Genomic DNA, 23,189 nt, shown 5'->3' with positions numbered 1-23,189 from the left:
CCCATGGGACGTACCTAGACCACTCCCTGGGCCGGTCCTGGCAATACGACCGCAGAAACCTACCCACCTCCTGGTTCACTCTCTCCACCTGCCCATTACTCTCGGGGTGATAACCGGAGGTCAGGCTGACCGAGACCCCCAGACGCTCCATGAACGCCCTCCATACCCGGGACGTRAACTGGGGACCYYGATCAGAGACGATGTCCTCCGGCACCCCGTAGTGCCGGAAGACGTGGGTGAATAACGCCTCCGCAGCCTGTAGAGCTGTAGGGAGACCGGGCAACGGGAGGAGACGGCAGGACTTAGAAAACCGATCCACAACCACCAAAACCGTGGTGTTCCCCTGAGACGGGGGGAGATCGGTCAGGAAATCCACTGATAAGTGAGACCATGGCCGTTGTGGAACGGGGAGGGGTTGTAACTTCCCTCTAGGAAGGTGCCTAGGAGCCTTACTCTGGGTGCACACCGAACAGGAAGAGACATAAACCCTAACGTCCCTAGCCAAGGTGGGCCACCAATACTTCCCCCGAAGGCCCCGCACTGTCCTCGCCACCCCAGGATGACCCAAGGAGGGTAGGGTGTGAGCCCACCGAATCAGTTGGTCCCGAACACCAAGCGGCACGTACTTACGCCCAGCTGGACACTGAGGAGGCGCAGGYTCYGCCCGTAACGCCCGYTCGATGTCCGAGTCCACCTCCCATACCACTGGTGCCATCWGCCTCGAGGCTGGAAGGATGGGAGTAGGCTCGGTGGACCGATCCTCCGTGTCATAAAGATGGGACAGCGCGTCRGCCTTTACGTTCAGGGAGCCTGGTCTATAAGACAGAGTAAACCTAAATCGGGTGAAGAACATGGCCCACCTTGCCTGACGTGGATTCAGTCTCCTAGCTGCCCGAATATACTCCAGATTCTGGTGGTCGGTCCAGATGAGAAAGGGGTGCCTAGCCCCCTCAAGCCAGTGTCTCCACACCCTCAGGGCCTTGACCACCGCTAACAACTCCCGGTCCCCCACATCATAGTTACGCTCCGCCGGACTGAGCTTCCTCGAAAAGAAAGCGCAGGGGCGGAGTTTTGGTGGCGTACCCGAGCGCTGTGATAGCACGGCACCCASCCCAGCCTCGGACGCGTCCACCTCCACTATGAATGCTAGAGAGGGGTCCGGTTGCGCCAACACGGTTGCATCCGTGAACAGCGCCTTCAACCTATTGAAGGCTCTGTCCGCCTCTGCCGACCACCGCAAACGCACCGGCCCCCCCTTCAGCAGTGAGGTAATGGGAACCATTACCTGGCCAAAACCCCGGATAAACCTCCGGTAATAATTGGCAAACCAAAAACCGCTGCACCTCCTTCACCGTGGTAGGAGTCGGCCAATTACGCTCGGCCTTAATGCGGTCACACTCTATCACCACCCCCGAGGTGGAAATGCGATAACCCAGGAAGGAGACGGCTCCTTTGGAGAACACACACTTCTCAGCCTTGACGTATAGGTCATGCTCAAGCAGTCTACCAAGCACCTTGCGTACCAGAGACACATGCGCGGCGCGGGTGGCGGAATAGATCAGAATATCATTGATATAAACGACCACGCCCTGCCCATGCAAGTCCCTGAGAATCTCGTCTACAAAGGATTGAAAGACGGCTGGAGCATTCTTTAACCCATACGGCATGACGAGGTACTCATAGTGGCCCGATGTGGTACTAAATGCGGTTTTCCACTCATCTCCCTCCCGAATACGCACCAGACTATACGCGCTCCTGAGATCCAGTTTTGTGAAAAACTGTGCTCCGTGAAATGATTCCACCGCCGTAGCGATGAGAGGTAGTGGGTAACTTAACCCCACTGTGATGGCATTTAGACCTCTATAATCAATGCRCGGACGCAGACCTCCCTCCTTTTTCTTCACAAAAAAGAAACTCGAGGAGACGGGTGAGATGGAGGGCCGAATGTACCCCTGTCCCAGAGATTCCGTGACATATGTCTCCATAGCCAACGTCTCCTCCTGGGACAATGGGTACACGTGACTCTTGGGAAGCGCAGCGTTTACCTGGAGATTTATCGCACAATCCCCCCCGGTCGATGAGGTGGTAATTTAGTCGCGCTCTTCTTACTAAAAGCGATTGCCAAATCGGCATATTCGGGGGGAATGCGCACCGTGGAACCCTGGTCTGGACTCTCCACCGACGTGGCACCGATGGAAACTCCCAGACACTTTCCAGAACACTCCTCTGACCACCCCTGGAGAACCCCCTGTCTCCACGAAATCTTAGGATTGTGACTAGCCAGCCAGGGAATCCCCAGCACCACTGGAAACGCAGGCGAATCGATAATGAAGAGACTAATTCGCTCCCTATGATTCCCCTGCGTCACCATGTCCAGTGGAACTGTGGCCTCCCTGACCAACCCTGACCCTAATGGCCGGCTATCTAGGGAGTGCACGGGGAAGGGAGAATCTATCGGCACGAGCGGAACACCCAGCTTGATGGCGAGTCCGCGATCCATAAAATTCCCAGCTGCACCTGAATCGACTAGCGCCTTATGCTGGGAAGAGGGGAAAAATTCAAGAAACAAAATCAAGAAAAACATGTGACCAACAGGGGGTTCTGGGTGAGTTTGATGCTGACTCAACTGGGGTGACCGAGAAGCGTTCCGCCTGCCATCTCGACTCCCAGACGGGCCCCCCCAGCACCGATCGGCCGTGTGTCCTCTCCGACCACAGCTGGTGCAGGGGGAGCCTCCTCCTCCAAGTACCTCTCGCACGCCCCCCCCCCCCCCCAACTCCATAGGAATGGGACGGGGCGCTGATGGTGGAACGAACAGGACCCTCTCCGAACGCCGCGCGGCAGCCAGCAGATTGTTCAGCCGGATAGACATGTCGATAAGTTCATCAAGGAGAGAGCGGTGTCCCGACACGCTAGCTCCCTGCGACGTCTCTCGCGAGACTAACCGGTAGTGGTCTATCAGGCGCCTGTCGTTCCACCAGACCCAGCGGCCAAGGTCCGGAACTCCAAAGCGTAATCCTGGGCGCTCCTCTTCTCCTGCCTAAGGTGGAACAGTCGCTCTCTCGCCGCTCGGCCTCTGGAGGGTGGTCAAACACGGCACGAAAGCGGCGGGTGAATTCCGGGGTAGTGCTCCAACGCCGAGTCTGGGCCATTCCAGACCGCGTTTGCCCACACCAGAGCACGACCCGTCAGGCAGGAGATGAGGACACTCACCCTCTCCACTCCCGAGGAGTGGCCTCACGGTCGCCAGGTACAGTTCCAGTTGAGCAAGAACCCCTGACACCCGTCGCGCCTCCATCATAGTCCCTCGGGAGCGCAAGACGGAGAGCGCTAGAGCCGGAGGATGGGGAGAGAGGAGAAGAGGGGTCCAGAGCTGGGAAACCGAAGGTGGAGAGAGGAGACCACTCCTCTCCCATCGGTCCATTCTCTCCATCATCTGGTCCATCGTGGATCCAATCCGATGGAGAACGGTGGTGTGGTGGAGGGACACATTCCTCATCGATGGAGGGGTTGGCAGCTGCTCCTGCTGACTCCATTCTAGGTGGTGCGGATTCTGTAACGTCCGGGGTGTAGTGGAGGAAGAAGTCAGCGGCAGCAAGCAGAGAGTTCAGGGTAGCGATACTTTTAATACACCACACCGGTGAAAATGACGCCAACTCAAACAAATGCCCCAAACAGGGGAGAACTAAACAGTTCAGCAAACACACACACACAGACAACCGTGACTTACAGTCGTGCACAACAGTACACTGAAAAATAATCCACACAACCAGCAGGTGGGCGGCTGGTAAATAAAGCCCAACCAATTAACCTAACTCAACACAGGTGCAACTAATAAACAGACAAGGGGGAGAAAAGGATCAGTGGCAGATAGTAGGCGCGGTGACGACCGCCGAGCGCGCCACCGAACAGAAGGGGACCACCTTCGGTAAGTCGTGACACACAGGTACACCTCCAAATGACTCAAATGATGTCAATTAACCTATCAGAAGCTTCTAAAGCCATGACATTTTCTGGAATTTCTTAAGCTGTTTAAAGGCACAGTCAACTTAGTGTATGTAAACTTCTGACCCACTGGAATTGTGTATGTAGTGAATTGTAAGTGAAATTGTCTGTCTGTAAACAATGTTTGGCAAAATTACTTGTGTCATGCACAAAGTAGATGTCCTAACCGACTTGCCAAAACTATAGTTTGTTAACAAGAAATTTGTGGAAGTGGTTGAAAAACGAGTTTTAATGACCCAACCTAAGTGTATGTAAACTTCTGACTTCAACTTTTGCACCCCTTCTGAAAAAACCTACACTCGATCCCTCCGATGTCAACAACTACAGACCAGTATCCCTTCTTTCTTTTCTCTCAAAACTCTTGAACGTGCGCTCCTTGGCCAGCTCTCCTGCTATCTCTCTCAGAATGACCTTCTTGATCCAAATCAGTCAGGTTCAAGACTAGTCATTCAACTGAGACTGCTCTTCTCTGTGTCACGGAGGCGCTCCGCACTGCTAAAGCTAACTCTCTCTCCTCTGCTCTTATCCTTCTAGACCTATCGGCTGCCTTTGATACTGTGAACCATCAGATCCTCCTCTCACCCTCTCCGAGCTGGGCATCTCCGGCGCGCCAGCTTGGATTGCGTCTCACCTGACAGGTCGCTCCTACCAGGTGGCGTGGCGAGAATCTGTCTCCGCACCACGTGCTCTCACCACTGGTGTCCCAGGCTCTGTTCTAGGCCCTCTCCTATTCTCGCTATACACCAAGTCACTTGCTCTGTCATATCCTCACATGGTCTCCTATCATTGCTATGCAGACGACACACAATTATCTTCTCCTTTCCCCCCTCTGATAACCAGGTGGCGAATCGCATCTCTGCATGTCTGGCAGACATATCAGTGTGGATGACGGATCACCACCTCAAGCTGAACCTCGGCAAGACGGGCTGCTCTTCCTCCGGGGAAGGACTGCCCGTTCCATGATCTCGCCATCACGGTTGACAACTCCATTGTGTCCTCCTCCAGAGCGCTAAGAACCTTGGCGTGTATCCTGGACAACACCCTGTCGTTCTCAACTCACATCAAGGCGGTGACCCGTTCCTGTAGGTTCATGCTCTACAACATTCGCAGAGTACGACCCTGCCTCACACAGGAAGCGGCGCAGGTCCTAATCCAGGCACTTGTCATCTCCCGTCTGGATTACTGCAACTCGCTGCTGGCTGGGCTCCCTCCTGTGCCATTAAACCCTACAACTCATCCAGAACGCCGCAGCCCGTCTGGTGTTCAACTTCCCAAGTTCTCTCACGTCACCCCGCTCCTCCGCTCTCTCCACTGGCTTCCAGTTGAGCTCGCACCGCACAAGCATCTACTATGCTGCTGTCGCGCGGAGCTGTTGAGGGGAACGGCACCTCGCGTAACCTTCAGCGTCTGATCAGCCCTACACCCAAACAAGGGCACTGCGTTCATCCACCTCTGGCCTGCTCGCCTCCCTACCTCTGAGGAGATACAGTTCCCGCTCAGCCCAGTCAAAACTGTTCGCTGCTCTGGACCCCAATGGTGGAACAAACTCCCTCACGACGCCAGGTCAGCGGAGTCAATCACCACCTTCCGGAGACACCTGAAACCCCACCTCTTTAAGGAATACCTAGGATAGGATAAAGTAATCCTCCTAACCCCCCCCTCCCCCTTAAAATAGTTAGATGCACTATTGTAAAGTGGTTGTTCCACTGGATATCATAAGGTGAATGCACCAATTTGTAAGTCGCTCTGGATAAGAGCGTCTGCTAAATGACTTAAATGTAAATGTAAATGTAAATGAATGTATATTTTGTACTGCTCTAGGCATATAATTATTATTTGGATAACCTTATTTACTATTTTGTATTGAAAAATTATGACATTGAATTATTGTAATGTTTGTTTATGTGTCAATTAATTCCATAAGGGATGGGCTGCCAACTGGTGATTTGTTCATTCATACATTAATTTGTATAGATCTGAAACAACTTGATACCCTATATATACAAAAGTATATGGACACCCCTTCAAATGAGTGGATTCGGCTATTTCGGCCACACCCGTTGCTGCCAGGTGTATAAAATAGAGCACACAGCCATGCAATCTCCATAGCCAAACATTAGCATTAGAATGGCCTTACTGAAGATGTGGCACTGTCATAGGATGCCACCTTTCCAACAAGTTAGCTTGTCAAATTTCTGCCCTGCTAGAGTTGCCCCGATGAACTGTAAGTGCTGTTATTGTGAAGTGGAAATGTGTGGGAGTAGAAATGGCTCTGACGCTAAGTGGTATGCCACACAAGCTCACAGAACAGGACCACGAGTGCTGAAGTGTGTAAAAATCGTCTGTCCTCGGTTGCAACACTCACTACCGAGTTCCAAACTGCCTCTGGAAACAACGTCAGCACAATAACTGTTCGTCGGGGGCTTCATGAAATGGGTTTCCATGACCGAGCAGCTGCACGCAAGCCTAAGATCACCATGTGCAATACCAAGCGTTGGCTGGAGGGGTGTAAAGCTGGCAGCCATTGGACTCTGGACCAATGGAAACTCATTCTCTGGAGTGATGAATCATGCTTCACCATCTGGCAGTCTGACCGACGAATCTGGATTTGGCATATGCCAGCAGGATGCTACCTTCCCCTATGAATACTGCCTACTTTAAAGTTTGGTGGAAGATGAATAATGGTCTGGGGCTGTTTTTCATGGTTCGGGCTAGAACCATTAGTTCCAGTCAAAGGAAATTTTAACGCTACAGCATTCAATTACATTCTGGACGATTCTGTGCTTCCAACTTTGTGGTAACAGTTTGGGTAGGCCCTTTCCTGTTTCAGCAAGGTCCATACAGAAATTCTTTGTCGAGATCAGTGTCTAAGAACTTGACTGGCTTGCACAGAGACCTGACATCAATCCCATCGAACACCTTTGGGATGAATTGGAACGCGGACTGCGAGCCAGGTCTAATCGCCCAACATCAGTGCCCGACCTCACTAATGATCTTGTGGCTGAATGGAAGCAAGTCTCCGCAGCAATGTTCCAACATCTAGTGGAAAGCCTTCCCTGAAGAGTGGAAGCTGTTATAGCAGCAAAGGGTTGACCAACTCCATTTTAATGCTCATGATTTTGGAATGAGATGTTCGACGAGCAGGTGTCCATATACTTTTGGCCATGTAGTGTATGTGTGTATAGACAGTATGGAAAGTATGTTGATGGGTTCGGATTTCTAAACTTTTTAAATGTTGTTAATCATCAGTTATACTAGAGACATGAGTAGTGCCATAGTCTGGTTTATTCACCAGTAGTTAATGGTTATCTGTCGGAGGAATGTTTATGGTGGGTTCAAGGAAGATTGGATAGGATCCAGGGGGCTTTGGGAGGTGCTGAGTAGAGGAGAGGCAATCACATGATTGCAGTCACTGATAATGGTGGGGAGCTGTGGAGAAGTGAGGAAGGGGGTTGAGGTCAGGTCACCTTAAGGGAGAAGGAACAGTTTGTGGCCTGCATCACTTAATTTCCTGCTTAGTAATAAAGATGTAATGTTAAGAGAGAAGGAGACTCCACCCAAATTGGGGTATATATATTACCACTGGTGGAAATATGTATTTGTCTTATGCAGCTGTATGACCCAATGGGGGAATAAACTCGGTTTAATTCATCTTTACTAATCGTCAGTGAGTTTTAATAGGTTCATTTAGAACCTAACAATGTGAATATACATGGTTTGTATAACAGTAGTTATATAGATGAGCCATGACTAGAATACTGTATATACATATAAATTGCGTAAAACATTAGGTAAACATTATTGAAATAACCAGTGTTCTCTAAGGTGCAGCTTAGAGTACCAGGTGGTAACCGGCTAGTGACATTTTCTGAGGTTCAGGGCAGGGTACTGGGCGGAGGTCGGCTAGTGGTGACTGTCTGAAGGCCTGGAGATAGAAGCTATTTATCAGTCTCTCGGTCCCAGCTTTGATGCACCTGTTCTGTCTCCGCCTTTTTAGATGGTAGCGGGGTGAACAGGTTGTGGCTCAGGTGGCTGGGGTCCTTGACGATTTTCTTGGCCTTCCTATGACACCGGGTGCTGTAGATGTCCTGGTGGGCAGGCAGCGTGCCACCGACGATGCCTTGGGCTGACCACACCACTCTCTGAGGAGCCCTGCTGTTGCGGACGTTGCAATTGCCCCACAGAGGTACTGAGCTTCCACCCTTGTGAGGCCTCTGTGTTGAGGATCAGCGTGGCAGAGCTGTTGTTGCCTACTTTCACCACTTGGGGTCAGCCCGTCAGGAAGTCCAGGACCCAGTTGCACAGGGAGGGGTTCAGACCAAGAGCCCTGAGCTTAGTGATGAGCTTGGAGGGAACTATGCTCTCCACTGTAACTATTCCCCAGGGCTTTGCTGTAAATGAGAACGTGTTCTCAGTCAATTTACCTGGTAAAATAACAGATAAAAATATGGTGTTGAAGGCTGAGCAGTGGTCGATGAACAGCTTTCTTACATAGGTATTTCTCTTGTCCAGGTGGGATAGGGCAGTGTGCAGTGCAATGGCGATTGCGTCATCCGTAGATCTGTTGGGCGGTATGCAAACTGTAGTGGGTCTATGGTATACTCAGACTAAATGCAACTCTCTAACAATACTTATTTCTCTCACTTTTATTATTAGAGTTCATTCTGATATTGACTTGACCATTGAGATAGTACTGCTGTGATTCCCAGTCCTGAGTTGATCCTCCTGTGTTTGTATATCATTGCTTGCTGGTACTTAGTGGTAGGCTGGTATTTCTCAGAAACAGATTAGCTCTTTCCTGCTCTTCCAGCCAATAGAGAACTTTGTAATAAATGACATAGAAAAACTTTCACTCAACACTAGCACACCATGAAGCAGCCCATGCTGAACAGGAGTGAGGAGGGAATTCCAGCTGGAGGTCTTCTTATGATCCATAGCTCAATCATATGTTGCAAGTTATTATTGAGGCACAAAGAATCAATATTCACATTAATATTGCACCTTATTTTTTATGTACATATTTCCATGTAGTACCACGCACCTGATATGGCAAAATCCATAGGATAACTTGTGTGTGTGTGTACTTTATAATACAGAAGCGAGATGTGAACTGTCTGTCTGAGAAGGTTTGCTGGTAATGGCAACCAGTCATACTGGTTGTCTGATTAAGCACATTCATGGTGATTAATCAGTGTTCTTCTCAGTAGATGTAACAGTGTGGTAGATCAGCACTGCCTATTAGGGTTATAATTAGCAGGCTGTGAAGACGTTAGAGAGGGAAGGAGAAGGAAGGCCAGACACCGTCTGGGTGCCCATATGCTACTGTGCTCTGGAGGAGGATGTAATGGGATTGGAAGGACGTCAGGATTAGACGTCATCAGCTTGGTGACAATGAATGAGTCACCCACTGTAATGTGTTGTCTATTAAATATTTACAAAATATCCTTCTCCTTGGTTCTCTCCTAACACTAGCTAACTTCCTGAATTAACGGAATCGGAAATTCATTTCACCCCAAACCTGCTTTGGAGAGATTCCTCCGACTGTTCTTGAGTGAATGTTGAGATTCACCATGTGACTGTGGCTGTAGTCCTACACCTATGCACTTTCAGCTCACTGTAAGTTGACCAATTAAATACTACAACCTGACTTTGTTAGAGCCCCTGCCCCACTGTCACTTCGTATTACCTCTATTACCTTAGTCGCATTAGGTCTAGGGTCTAACTTTACTGCTTACACACTTTGCAGAAAGAGATGTCATGAATAGCGCTGACATGATACCATATTCTTTATAATCCTTGGGAAATGTGCTCTTCCGCAACGTTGTGCCCTGCTGCATGGGCCCCTGACCTGTCTTATCCCCTTCAATCCAGTTCATTACTTTGGGGGAAGTGCCTGGTAATCTGTCCAAACCTTCTCCTATACTTTCACTCTACAAGTCAAGCCAGAGGACAGACAAAAGGTGAAGGTTATGTTAGCAATCAAGGGGAAAATTTATTTTTATTTAAGAGGTCATGTGAGAATCCATTCAGCATCGTTCCCACCCTCTTAACCCTTAGCCACACCCATCTCTTTAACGATTCACATGTGAGGCCATTTGCTAAACAGAGTGATTAGTTTAGTAAACAACCAAAGATTTCAAGACTAAAAAGTGGTAAAAGTAGTAGCCTACAATAAGGAAAAACTCCAGGTAAAAAAAACACTTTATCTAGTCCTTGGCCTATATCCTAATCTGACTTGGGTGCAGATCATGTTGTTCTTCACATTACCGTGTCTGGTAAACACACTATATCAAAAAAATTAAAAGTTGATTTGTCACATGCACCGGATACAGAAGGTGTAAACAGTACAGTGAAATGGTTACTTGCATAGTAACAATATCAAAAACAGAAAGTGTCCAGATAAAAATATTTTATAAATATTTTTGAATTATTAGATGACGCTTACCAGACACACTTGTCTAAATTGATGGGTCACATGAAATAAATGCTGTAACCACTCCCCAGCCACATCTAGTTAAGTGGATGAGTCACTATTCTCTAGACATGTACACATGTTCATGAAATACAATAGATGGCCGTAATCACCCCCGGACACCTGTCTATCTTGATGGGTCATGTAATTATCTGGCGAAGTGTTTTGTTTAGACATGTAGTCTTTTGTCTTTTGTTTAAACATGTAGCTAAYTAAACAATGAACCGGCATTATCCCAACTCATACTACTACCAACCAATACAAACATTGTCATAGCTGTAATATGAATCTGCAGGTAGCTAAAGCTAACCAACCAGGTTCAATGTTAGCTACAGTAGCTAACATTAGGCTATAACGCTAACGCTCGCTAGCTTGCTAACAGTACGCTTTAACTTGCAATTAAAACAACTTTCTGACAAAATTAGAAACGTATAATACCTGAAAATATAGCTAGACTCTTACCCGTGTACATTAATGAATGCTTCACAACAGACTGGAACCATTTAACTCCATTTTGTTTGTAGCTACATCTTGTTAGGCCAGCGTTGTGTCAAGTCACTCCAGTTCACAATGACCATGGCAGGTGCAGAAAGTAGCAAATCACTTTTCCCAACTGATCTGTCGATAGCGCCTGCTAAATTYAGGGCATCAATGTTGTTGAGAAAAGTAGCAAAACTTTTGTAGTTCTCRATGGCTAACGTTATATATTTCAAAAACGGCGCAGTAGAAAGGAYTATCAACACATACTGAGCAACTCACGTTATAAACAGAAGCATACTACATGGCAGACCAATCCAAACTCATCTCCTGGCATGTCCAGCCCATCCATTATCTAAGCCAATCATGGCTAGTGGGAAGGTTCCTGACTTTTTCCAAGGCTAAACCAACTAGGCTCGTCATTTAGCAATTGTATTTGTATTTACGGATGGAATACAAGTTTGTTATTAAGGAACCTGAAAGTTCACTTGTTCCAGAAGGCATTTCTGCCCCCCAAAAAAGCATTTTGATTWAAAAAAATTATGTTCTAATGACTCTCCTGTGAAGTAGTGACGTGTGACATATGCCTAATTTCCTGAAATGAGTCACAAATGTATTCTTCTTGTCTGTTGTGTGTTCACCAGTGGGAGTGTGCATGGTTCATCATCTTGTGCAGCACCTTCTCCCTGCTCCTCTTCTGGGCTTACTTCTGGTTGGAGGCCCACAATGACTACAACCAATTCAACTGGTGAGTGGGGCAGTTAGTCCTTACCAGAATGACTGTGAGCTGTTTGTACCATTGTTTCTGTCCCTCAGAAGCACTCTCTCTCTTTTGAGCAGTTTTAAATTAGTAATTGAATGTGTGTATATTTCAATATCTTCTAGAAGGGCTTGTCTGTTTCATCCTCTTCTTGTCAAGGCACTGGTTCACCTTCCCCACCCGTTGTCTCTCATCCTCAGGTTACTATACAACCGTTCTGGGGAATGGAAGGACGGGACTGTCCCCATTCTCGCAACCACCGCAGTTGGCTTTAGTTACATTACATTTTTAATGGTGAGTAAGTTACCCATGTTTGGTTATATGCCTATACACACAGTAAAGCACATGTTGYTGCAGCAGCTTCAGTATGATCTAACCTGATTGTGGCTCTGTTCGTTTCCAGATTTTAGCACTTTGTCATATTTCACTGGGACAGCAGCTGAACCTCTACTGGATCCACAAGGTAGGCTTCCAAATGAACTCTGACCTACGGAAATAAATACCCTATTACTATTAGCCCTGCATAGGAATGTGTAGAACAAATCAAACTGTTAGTATGTTTTTTAACTCAGGTTGGTGTGTTGGCTGCCTTGATCACCACTGTCAGTGGCGTGGTCTCCATCGATGACGTGTGGGGGGACGAATGGGACATCATCCTCATATCTCTACAGGTCTACATCTCTATTTGTCTGCGTTTCTCTATTGTTCTTTTTGGTAGATGTTTGTGCGTAAACAAGGTTATAAAACTCCTGTCTTCCTGTGTTGTAATTCAGTCCACAGGGCCTTTCCTGCACATAGGAGCTCTGGCTGCCGTCACAGCGCTAGGCTGGCTAGTTGCTGAACATGTGGTCCGTGCAGAGAGAACCAGTAAGTGTTGTGTTGGCTTATGATTGGCTTTCACTGTAACTCTGACCAATAATACCAATATTATACATATTACATTACATCATAATTATTATCATTGTTAACCATTATAACCATTAAGATGTTTGATAACGAACAATAACTGCAGCAGCATTCAGAAATTTGTGAGACCTAATGTCCTCACTCTGTGGTCTTCCTCCTTCCCAGAGTTCCACATGATATTGCTGCTGGTTTACCTGAGTGTCCTGCTGGCCCTCTACATGGCTCCCCTCGCCATCTCCTCACCCTGCATCATGGACAAGAACAGCCTCAAATCTCGACCTGACGTCATTGGACGACGGGGAGCGCCAATGGTAAGGCAATGGCTCTACCATCTAGCCTCTTCATGTAGATCATTAATTATTAAATAGGTATAAGCGATAATGGTGGCTGGAGTTCACAATCACATTCAATTTGAGAGCTGTTCTGCTTCAGGGTATTGAATGTACTGAATGTCTTGGYGCCCCAATAAAGAGCCCCATTAGCGAACAATATTTACTTGCTGGACAATGAAACAGTTAATTGGATAGGTGGAGTTCACAATCAGGTTAAAACAGGTCTGCTTTGTGACATGCACTGACTGCTGCCTTGACCTGGTAATGAGTGCAGGCTATATAGGGCCAGACAAACAGCAGTGTATAACCTAGAGTCTATTGACGCACCGGTAATAATAATTATTTAGTTTAAGCTAAAGATATATTTTTGCATGGGCTGTGTCTCAATCCACCGAAACCACCTATGTCACCCTTCCACATCTGCGGTGGAAAGTGGCAGAGCTACAACGCTGTTTGTCAGACAAGGAGACATCCCGAAAATTGGTCTTCTCACAAAAACGTATTTAGCATGCGAACGGTTTGGCCTACAAACTAATACAAACCACTCTATAGAAAGGGGAGACTCTCACAAACACAATGTTCTCTGTTTTGCTCTATGACCCCTCACAAGTGTCACGGGACTCGTCTAAAGGTAACCCATACAAATGAAAAGAAGTATGGAGGTAGTTTTGTGAAAAGGGGCTAAATATGTATAAAAAAATACACAAATATTTCCTGAGATATAGATATAGGACAGACACTTCAATACCTTATTCTTTGTGGTTTATTTTTGGACTGTCTTTTTTGCGATTTATGAATGTGTTATTCAATTTGTTTCTATGGGCTATAGTATTAAATTATTAAAGGCCAAATTCTATATTTTATCAAAAATGTGTATATATATTTTTTATTCCTAAAGTGGTCCTAAAATTGTAGATCAAATAGCTAAATGATCCATTGTATGACCTTCTTAAAACAAGTCCATATGTCGCCCCCCTCCCCCAATGGAGTAGCAATAGGTTCATTGATCGAGAGCACATTTGTTAGGATTGTAGATGTTTGGTTTGTTTTCTACTGTTGGTAGGGAACACAATAAACTGTTCTGTCCCGAAGCAGCTGGGTAAGTAAACATTGTTCCAGACCACTTGCTTTAAACAAATATACACTCACACTGTAGCCCAGACACACACTCTGCCTGTCTACCTGCCTTCAAATCACAAACACAAACACACACTCCACAAACACAAAAACACAAACACACACTTTCAGCCCGTCAGGGCTTGCCTCTATTGACTCCTGCTGTGGGTAATATGGTAGCTGTCTGTGGAAGGAGACAGGAGACCAGTGCCTSAAAGCTGCTTCCCAAAGGACAAGACAGATCCATTATTCTGTCTTTCTATGAGCTTTATTCTACAAACTCAGACAAGGACCTCTTCCCTCAGGAGAAATCAAAGGATCAATATATTCAGAAGTGGATTAGTATGTCTAACATTGTAAGGCTGTAGTAGGTTTGAGTTGTGGTGTAGATACCTATCTTTGTCACAGAGAGCGAGGTTTAGTTTCATTGAAATGATGATGTCAGAGGTGTACTGCTGTAAATGCCTCTGTTTAAGTAAACGTGCCTCTCTGACATCCACTTGCTAGAAAGATCAATGGCTTTTTTACAGGTCTCACCAACCTCACCATTTGTACAACGTTTAAAAAGCTTATGATAAAAGATAACTCCCGCACATACAATTACCTCTTTTGCTGACCTTTTTATTAAAATACTGAAATAATAATGCCACCCACCACTAGATCAAATGACCACCATCAGATTCTAACAACCCATAATAACCCATTATACTCTCTGTCCCTCTGTCTGTGTGTCCTGTGCTGTAGCTGGCTCCAGAGAACACCCTGATGTCCTTCAACAAGGCTCTGCAGCAGGGGGTTAGCTCCTTGGAGGCCGACGTCACCGTCAGGTAACCAACCATACTCGACCAGCCAATAACCTARCCCCACCCCACCCTACCACCTCAATGTTAGGAGCAATGAGTCCTCTACAGTAGACTGGTAACCCAAGAGTCCCATTCTGTCGCTGCCTTTGATATAGTCAACATGTTTTAAGACCATTTTAATCTCACATCCATTCCTTTTCAATGCATTATAGGCCTTTTATTACAGGCCCTTTTTTTTTACTTTCATTGCCACAGAAACATATTCTTTATTTATGAAAGCAGTGACATACGTGTGAATGACATGTGTTGCTGGTTCAGTGATGTAAGTCTGTGGTCCCACCTCTCCCCTCCAGTCTGGACGGGGTGCCCTTCCTGATGCGAGACCGCACCTTGAAACGGACCACTGACATCGCCAAGGTCTTTCCAGACAGGCAGCACGAGGACGCCTCTCTCTTCAACTGGACAGAGCTTCGCTCTCTAAATGCAGGGCAGTGGTTTTTGGAGGTACCTTTCTCTCTCTTTTTCGCTCTCTCTTTCGCTCTCTCTCTCTCTCTCTCTCAGTATCTATGACACTCTCTTTCTCCTTGTATTGCTCTTTTTTCTTCGTCTCTCCCTTCTCTAGTCTACCTCTCCCTCTCCCTACACCGAGACAATTTTAGAATGTATCTTTTTTTGCATCACCTCATAAAATAAAATACCCTCTCTGTCTCTCCAGAACGACCCCTTCTGGACTGTTGGGTCTCTGACAGGAAGGGACCGGAACCGGATACGGAACCTGACAGTGTGTAGCCTGGTAGAGATGTTGCGTCTGGCTGCCAGGGGCAACCGCTCAGCCCTGTTGTATCTCCGCAGACCTCCGCCAGAACACCCACACTACAAGACCTGGATCATGGACACCCTGTGGGCCGTCCAGAGGTCTGGGATATCACAGAAGAGAGTGAGAAGGACTCTGTTTATGGATCTCACTGAATCCTTATTAGTAATATTGGTAGAAAAGTGTGAATCAAAAAGCAGGTCCAGTCTCTTACCCTGTATCTTGTGCCCTATTGCGCTTTAGGTGACGTGGACCCCGGACACAGACAGGGGCCGTGTCAGGGGGCTGCAGCAGACCTCCTTGGAGAAGCTGTCAGTGGAGGAGCTCAGACACAGAGGCATCAGCAGCCTCACCCTGCGCTACTCACAGGCCAGCAACAAGGACATTCAGTAAGACATACCTACTGTTACTCTCAAACACTAACCCTAACCCTTCACCTGCTGTGATCATCCACAATCTTAACCGGGCATGCTCCAAGAATCTTATCTGGTAGGTCAAAAAATGTTATCTAAATCCCTAACCTCACCCTGTATTACTCACAGGCCAGCATTTAAAATAACTATTTGTCTATGTAGGGACTTCTTGGCAAACAACATGAGTGTGACGGTGTACCCGGTGAATGAGCCGTGGCTCTACTCAGTGCTGTGGTGCAGCGGGGTGTCTTCTGTCTCCTCTGACACCCCTCAGGTCCTCCGCAAGGTGCCTTACCCCATCTGGCTTATGGTAAGCAGCTTTTCTTTATTTTTACTGTTTTCTACATTGATGAAGGGGGAAAAAAATATTTTATAAATTTTAGAATATAGCTGTAATGTCCTTTTCTACATTGCAAAATAATAGTGAAGACATCAAAACTATGAAATAACATATATGGAATCATGTAGTAACAGATTTACCTTATTTACATAAGTATTCAGACCCTTTGCTATGAGACTCGAAATTGTGCTCAGGTACATCATGTTTCCATTGATCATCCTCAAGATTGATTGGTTGGAGTCCACCTGTGGTAAATTCAATTGTTTGGACATGATTTGTAAAGGCACACACATGTCTATATAAGGTTCCACAGTTGACAGTGCATGTCAGAGCAAAAATCAAGCCATGAGGTTGAAGGAATTRTCCTTAGAGCTCCGAGACAGGATTGTGTTGAGGCACAGATCTGTAGAAGTGTACCARAAAATTCCCCAAGAACACCGTTGTCACGGCCGTCAAAGGAAGTGGACCAAAGCGCAGCGTGGTGAGCGTACATATTCCTTTATTTAGGTGACGCCAACAAAAACAATAAACAATACAAAACAACCGTGAAGCTTAAGGGCAATGTGCCACAAACAAAGTTAACTTTCCACCAAGAAAGGAGGGAAAAGGGCTACCTAAGTATGGTTCCCAATCAGAGACAACGATAGACAGCTGTCCCTGATTGAGAACCATACCCGGCCAAAACATAGAAATACAAAATCATAGAAAAACAAAACATAGAATGACCACCCCAAATCACACCCTGACCAAAACAAATAGAGACATAAAAAGGCTCTCTAAGGTCAGGGCGTGACAGTATCCCCCCCCCCCCCCCCCAAAGGTGCGGACTCCGGCCGCAAAACCTGAACCCATAGGGGAGGGTCTGGGTGGGCATCTATCCGCGGTGGCGGCTCAGGTGCGGGACGCAGACCCCGCTCCACCACTGGCTCACCCCACTTTGGTGGCACCTCTGGTGCGGGGACCCTTGTCGCCGACCCCGGACTGGGGACCCTCGTTGCGGGCCACGGACTGAGCACCCTCGTTGCGGGCCCCGGACTGGAGACCGTCGCTGGAGGCCCCGGACTGGAGACTGTCACTGGAGGCTCCGGACTGGAGATCGTCACTGACTTTCAGGCCAAGATAAACAAGGTTCTCTGGTATGTTGAAACCAAGATTGAACTATTTGGCCTGAATGCCAAGCATCACGTCTGGAGGAAACCTGGCACCATCCCTACGGTGAAGCTTGGTGGTGGCAGAATCAAGCTGTGGGGATGCTTTTCAGCGGCAGGGACTAAAAGATGAACGAGGAAAAGATGAACGGAGCAAATTACAAAGAGATCCTTGATGAAAACCTGCTCCAGGGCGCTCAGGAACTCAGCGCTCCAACAGGACAACGACCCTAAGCACACAGCCAAGACAATGCAGGAGTGGCTTCGGGACAAGTCTCTGAATGTCCTTGAGTGGCCCAGCCAGGGTCCGGATTTGAACCCGTTTAATTGTCTCTGGAGAGACCTGAAAATAGCTGTGCAGTGACGCTCCTCATCCAAACTGACAGAGCTTGAGCGGATCTGCACAGAAGAATTTGCAAAACACCCCAAATACAGGTGTGCCAAGCGTGTAGCATCAAATCAAGTTTGATTTGTCACATGCGCCAAATACAACAGGTGTAGACATTACAGTGAAATGCTTACTTACAAGCCCTTAACCAACAATGCAGTTTTAAGAAAATACCACAAAAAAACTAAGAGATAAGAATAACAAATAATTAAAGAGCCGCAGTAAATAACAAAAGCGGGGCTATATACAGGGGGTACCGTTATAGAGTCAATGTACGGGGGCACATGTGTCGAGGTAATTGAGGTAATATGTACATATAGGTAGAGTTATTAAAGTGACTTTGCATAGATAATAACAGAGAGTAGCAGCAGTGTGGAAGAGGGTGGGGAGGCAATGCAAAAAGTTTGGGTAGCCATTTGATTAGCTGTTCAGGAGTCTTATGGCTTGGGGGTAGAAGCTGTTAACCTCTAATTCCTCCCAAACCCGGATCCGGGAGCACCCCCCACAGTAAAAAAGCTGACTAGCATAGCCTAGCATAGCGTCACAAGTAAATACTAGCATCTAAATATCATTAAATCAAAGTCCAAGACAACCAGATGAAAAGATACACATCTTGTGAATCCACATCATTTCTGATTTTAAAAATGTTTTACAGGGAAGACACAATATGTAAATCTATTTAGCTAACCACGTTAGCAAAAGACACCATTTTTTTACTCCACAGTTTTTTACTCCATCAGTAGCCATCACTATTCGACCAAATAAAGATATAAATGCCACTAACCAAGAAAAACCCTTCTTCAGATGACAGTCTGATAACATATTCATGTGTATAGGCATAGTTTTTGGTTATTAGAAAAAAAAGTGCATTATTTCAGGTAAAATCACAGTTTACAATTGCACCGACGCACCAGTCAAAGATCGAACTAAGAGATTACTAGATAGACGCAACGTGTATGACAATTACTCATCATTAAAACATTTCATGAAAATAGACAAAGCATAGCAATGAAAGACCCAGTTCTTGTGATTTTCAGAACCATATTATTCAGATTTTCTAAGTGTTTTTCAGCGAAAAACCACATTAAATCGATAAGTTAGCAATACCACTATGGACAACAGCCGTTCGCAGAGCATTCGATTCCAGCAAAGAGCGCTAGTAACGTAATCACCGCAAAATATATATAATTTTTCACGTAACCTTCTCTGAATATCTCTTTCCGATGACAACTCCTGTACACATCATTTTACAAACATATAGGGTACATATACAGTTGTTCGAAAAGAGTGCCGCGATATTTAGGCCATACAAACGTGGTTTACACAATATATAAAAACTACTAGGAATCAAGCCATAATCGTGCTCTGACGTCATCTACAGAGTGATCTGTTAATTGAACAGCTAATCATATACTTGACTAAAAAAATATCAGCGGTTGACAGCATCGAAAGACAATTAGTTCTTAATGCAAACCGCGGATTTACATTTTTAAATTATCTTTACTTTTCAATACAGGGTTTGGCCAGTGAGCTATACCAACAAATGAATGGCGAAATATGCGTTTAAAATATTTCGACAGAAACACGTTTTTTATGTCTATTAATATTAGCTCTCACTTTGTGAGCTGTTAGCTTCCATCATATCTTGGGCAATGTTCCTTTCATTATAACTTTGCATGTTCCATCATTCTTCGAATGTTACCCTAAGCGACCGACACCCATAAAACGTGTGGTCTGCATTTACAAGTAAGTCACAACAAATGAAATTCCTGCAAAATCGCCACTAAGAGGAGTAAATAAATTGAATATAAAACGGGCTTTCCAAACTTCTACTACGATTAGGTGTTAGTTTTTAAAAACTATACGATGAAAGCAGTCATGACGGAGAATCCATGTTGCGTGGTTAGAAAAACGATTTGGAACGAGGTCAGTCCGATGTGCACTTCACGGCTTGAGGCGCACACGTTTGAGAAAGAGGCGCGTCCCTATACATTTTTTGTGCATTTTATAATGGCTGGATTACGTGCCATCGACTTCATTTTCAGATAACGGTGATGACGTCAGAAACCAGAGGAAGACGTAGGCAGTGTCGTTCTTCATGAGCATTCACTTCGCGGCCCTTAGTAAACAGACCCAGATCAGGGGTAAAAATTTCTTTGAAATGGAGCGCCGTGTCAGAGAAAAGTGCTGTAGGAATTGTTCTGTACCACTCAGAGCAAAATTCCAACTTTCTATAGAAACTAGAAGTGTGGTTTTCCTATTCCAATAGTAATAATAATATGCATATTGTACGAGCAAGAATTGAGTACGAGGCAGTTTAATTTGGGAACGATAAATGTCCAAGTTGAAACAGCACCCCCTATAGTGTCAAGAGGTTTTTAAGAAAGAAAAGCCTTTTGGACCTAGACTTGGCGCTCCGGTACCGCCATGCGGTAGCATATTGAACAGTCTATGACTAGGGTGGCTGGAGTCTTTGGCAATTTTTAGGGCCTTCCTCTGACACCGCCTGGTGAAGAGTTCCTGGATGGCAGGAAGCTTGGCCCCAGTGATGTACTTGGCTGTACGCCCTACCCTCTGTAGTGCCTTGCGGTCGGAGGCCGAGCAGTTGCCATACCAGGCGATGATGCAACCAGTCAGGATGCTCTCGGTAGTGCAGCTGTATAACATTTTGAGGTTCTGAGGACCCATTTCAGTCTCCTGAGGGGAAAAGGCATTGTCGTGCCCTCTTTACAACTGTCTTGGTGTGTTTAGACCATGATAGTTTATTGGTGATGTGTACACCAAGGAACTTGAAGCTCTCAACCTGCTCCACTACAGCCCTGTTGATGAGAATGGGTGCGTTCTCTGTCCTCCTTTTCCTGTAATCCACAATCATGTCCTTTGTCTTGATCACATTGAGGGATAGGTTGTTATCCTGGCACCACACTGCCAGGTCTCTGACCTCCTCCCTATAGGCTGTATCATCGTTTTCGAATATCAGGCCTACCATTGTTGTGTTGTCGGCAAACTTAATGATGGTGTTGGAGTTGCTTGACCATGCAGTCATGGTTGAACATGGAGTACAGCAGGGGACTGAGCACGCACCCCTGAGGGGCCCCCATGTTGAGGATCAGCGTGGCAAATGTGTTGTTACCTTCCCTTACCACCTGGGGGCGGCCCATCAGGAGGTCCAGGAACCAGTTGCAGAAGGAGGTGTTTAGTCCCAGTTTCCTTAGCTTAGTGATGAGCTTTGTGGGCASTATGGTGTTGAACGCTRAGCTGTAGTCAATGAATAGCATTYTCACGTAGGTGTTCCTTTTGTCCAAGTGTGAATGGGCAGTGTGGCGAGATTGAATCATCTGTGGATCTGTTGGGGCGGTATGCAAAATGGAGTGGGTCTAGGGTCTCTGGGATAATGGTGTTGATGGGTGCCATAACCAGCCTTTCATGGCACTTTATGGCTACAGTCGTGAGTGCTATGGTTCAGTRGTAATTTAGGCAGGTTACCTTGGTGTTCTTGGGCACAGGGACTATGGTGGTCTGTTTGAAACATGTTGGTATTACAGAATTGGTCAGGGACTGGTTGAAAATATCAGTGAAGACACTTGCCAGTAGGTCAGCGCATGCTCGGAGCACACATCCTGGTAATCCATCTGGCCCTGCGGCCTTGTGAAAGTTGACCTGCTTAAAGGTCTTACTCACATCGACTATTGAGAGCGTGATCAAACAGTCATCCGGAACAGCTGATGCTCTCATGCATGCTTCAGTGTTGCTTGCCTCGAAGCAAGCATAGCAATTATTTAGCTTGTCTGGTAGGCTCGCGTCACTGGGCAGCTTGCGACTGTACTTCCCTTTGTAGTCCATAATCGTTTGCAAGCCCTGCAACACCCGACGAGTGTTGGAGCCGGTGTTGTACTTTTCAATCTTAGTCCTCTATTCACGCTTTGCCTGTTTGATGGTTCATCGGAGGGCATAGGGGGATTTCTTATAAGCGTCCAGTTAGAGTCCCGCTCCTTGAAAGAGGCGGCTCTACCCTTTAGCTCAGTGCAGATGTTGCCTCTAATCCATGGCTTCTCGTTGGGGTATGTACATATGGTCACTGTGGGGACGACGTCATCGATGCATATATTGATGAATCCAGTGACTGATGTGGTGTACTCCTTAATGCCATCGGAAGAATAAGAATCCCATAACATATTCCAGTATGTACTTGCAAAACAGTCCTGTAGCTTAGCATTTAGCCATCTTGCTTCTGAAGCTTAGCTGGGTTGGTCCTGGTCAGTCCCTGGATGGGAGACCAGGTGCTGCTGGAAGTGGTGTTGGAGGGCCAGTGGGAGGCACTCTTTCCTCTGGTCTAAAAAATATCCCAATGCACCAGGGCACTTGCCCTGTGTAGGGTACCGTCTTTCGGATGGGACGTTAAACAGGTGTCCTGACTCTCTGAGGTCATTAAAGATCCCATGGCACTTGTTGTAACAGTAGGGGTGTTAACCCCGGTGTCCTGGCTAAATTCCCAATCTGGCCCTCAAACCATCACGGTCACCTAATAATCCCCAGTTTATAATTGGCTCATTCATCCCCCTCCTCTCCCCTGTAACTATTCCCCAGGTTGTTGCTGTAAATGAGAATGTGTTCTCAGTCAACTTACCTGGTAAAATAACGGATAAATAAAAAAATATATAAAAAAATCTGCATCATCTGACCACTTCCTTATTGAGCGAGTCACTGGTACTTCCTGCTTTAGTTTTTGCTTGTAAGCAGGAATCAGGAGTATAGAGTTATGGTCAGATTTGTTAAATGGAGGGTGAGAGTGAGCTTTGTACGCATCTCTGTGTGTGGAGTAAAGGTGGCCTAGAGTTTTTTTCCTCTGATTGCACATGTAACATGTTGGTAGAAATTAGGTAAAACGGATTTAAGTTTTCTTGCATTAAAGTCCCTGGCCACTAGGAGTGCCGCCTCTGGATGAGCATTTTCTTGTTTGCTTTTGGCCTTATACAGCTCGTTGAGTGCCTTCTTAGTGCCAGCATCAGTTTGTGCTGGTAAATAGACAGCTATGGAAAATATAGATGAAAACTCTCTTGGTAAATAGTGTGGTCTACAGCTTATCATGAGATACTCTACCTCAGGCGAGCAAAACCTTGAGACTTCCTGAAATATTAGATTTTGTGCACCAGCTGTTATTTACAAATAGGCACAGACCGCCACCCCTTGTCTTAATGGAGGCAGCTGTTCTATC

The 23,189-nt window shown here is 46.4% G+C and overlaps 1 protein-coding gene across 6 annotated transcripts in view; it reads left to right on the top strand.

Moving 5' to 3' along the window:
• The window catches only part of LOC111981578 (glycerophosphodiester phosphodiesterase domain-containing protein 5), a 70,355-nt gene that overhangs the window by 38,495 nt on the left and 8,671 nt on the right, over positions 1–23,189 (top strand). For 5 of the 6 annotated variants that reach the window (XM_024012909.2, XM_024012908.2, XM_024012907.2 and 2 more), the window contains 11 exons: positions 11,599–11,702; positions 11,915–12,008; positions 12,118–12,177; positions 12,287–12,385; positions 12,488–12,581; positions 12,786–12,931; positions 14,813–14,895; positions 15,225–15,375; positions 15,587–15,808; positions 15,929–16,074; positions 16,261–16,408. In XM_024012909.2, coding sequence (XP_023868677.1) covers positions 11,599–11,702; positions 11,915–12,008; positions 12,118–12,177; positions 12,287–12,385; positions 12,488–12,581; positions 12,786–12,931; positions 14,813–14,895; positions 15,225–15,375; positions 15,587–15,808; positions 15,929–16,074; positions 16,261–16,408 — 1,347 coding nt within the window. Of the gene's footprint in view, positions 1–8,054; positions 8,192–11,598; positions 11,703–11,914; positions 12,009–12,117; positions 12,178–12,286; positions 12,386–12,487; positions 12,582–12,785; positions 12,932–14,812; positions 14,896–15,224; positions 15,376–15,586; positions 15,809–15,928; positions 16,075–16,260; positions 16,409–23,189 lie in introns of those variants that run through there. The other variant, XM_024012912.2, reaches the window with a different exon arrangement.

Source organism: Salvelinus sp. IW2-2015, linkage group LG20, assembly GCF_002910315.2.
Source record: "Salvelinus sp. IW2-2015 linkage group LG20, ASM291031v2, whole genome shotgun sequence".
In the NCBI taxonomy this organism is placed as follows: domain Eukaryota; kingdom Metazoa; phylum Chordata; class Actinopteri; order Salmoniformes; family Salmonidae; genus Salvelinus; species Salvelinus sp. IW2-2015.
The sequence above is the reverse complement of the archived record's forward strand: the minus strand, read 5'-3'. Positions and strand labels throughout refer to the sequence as shown.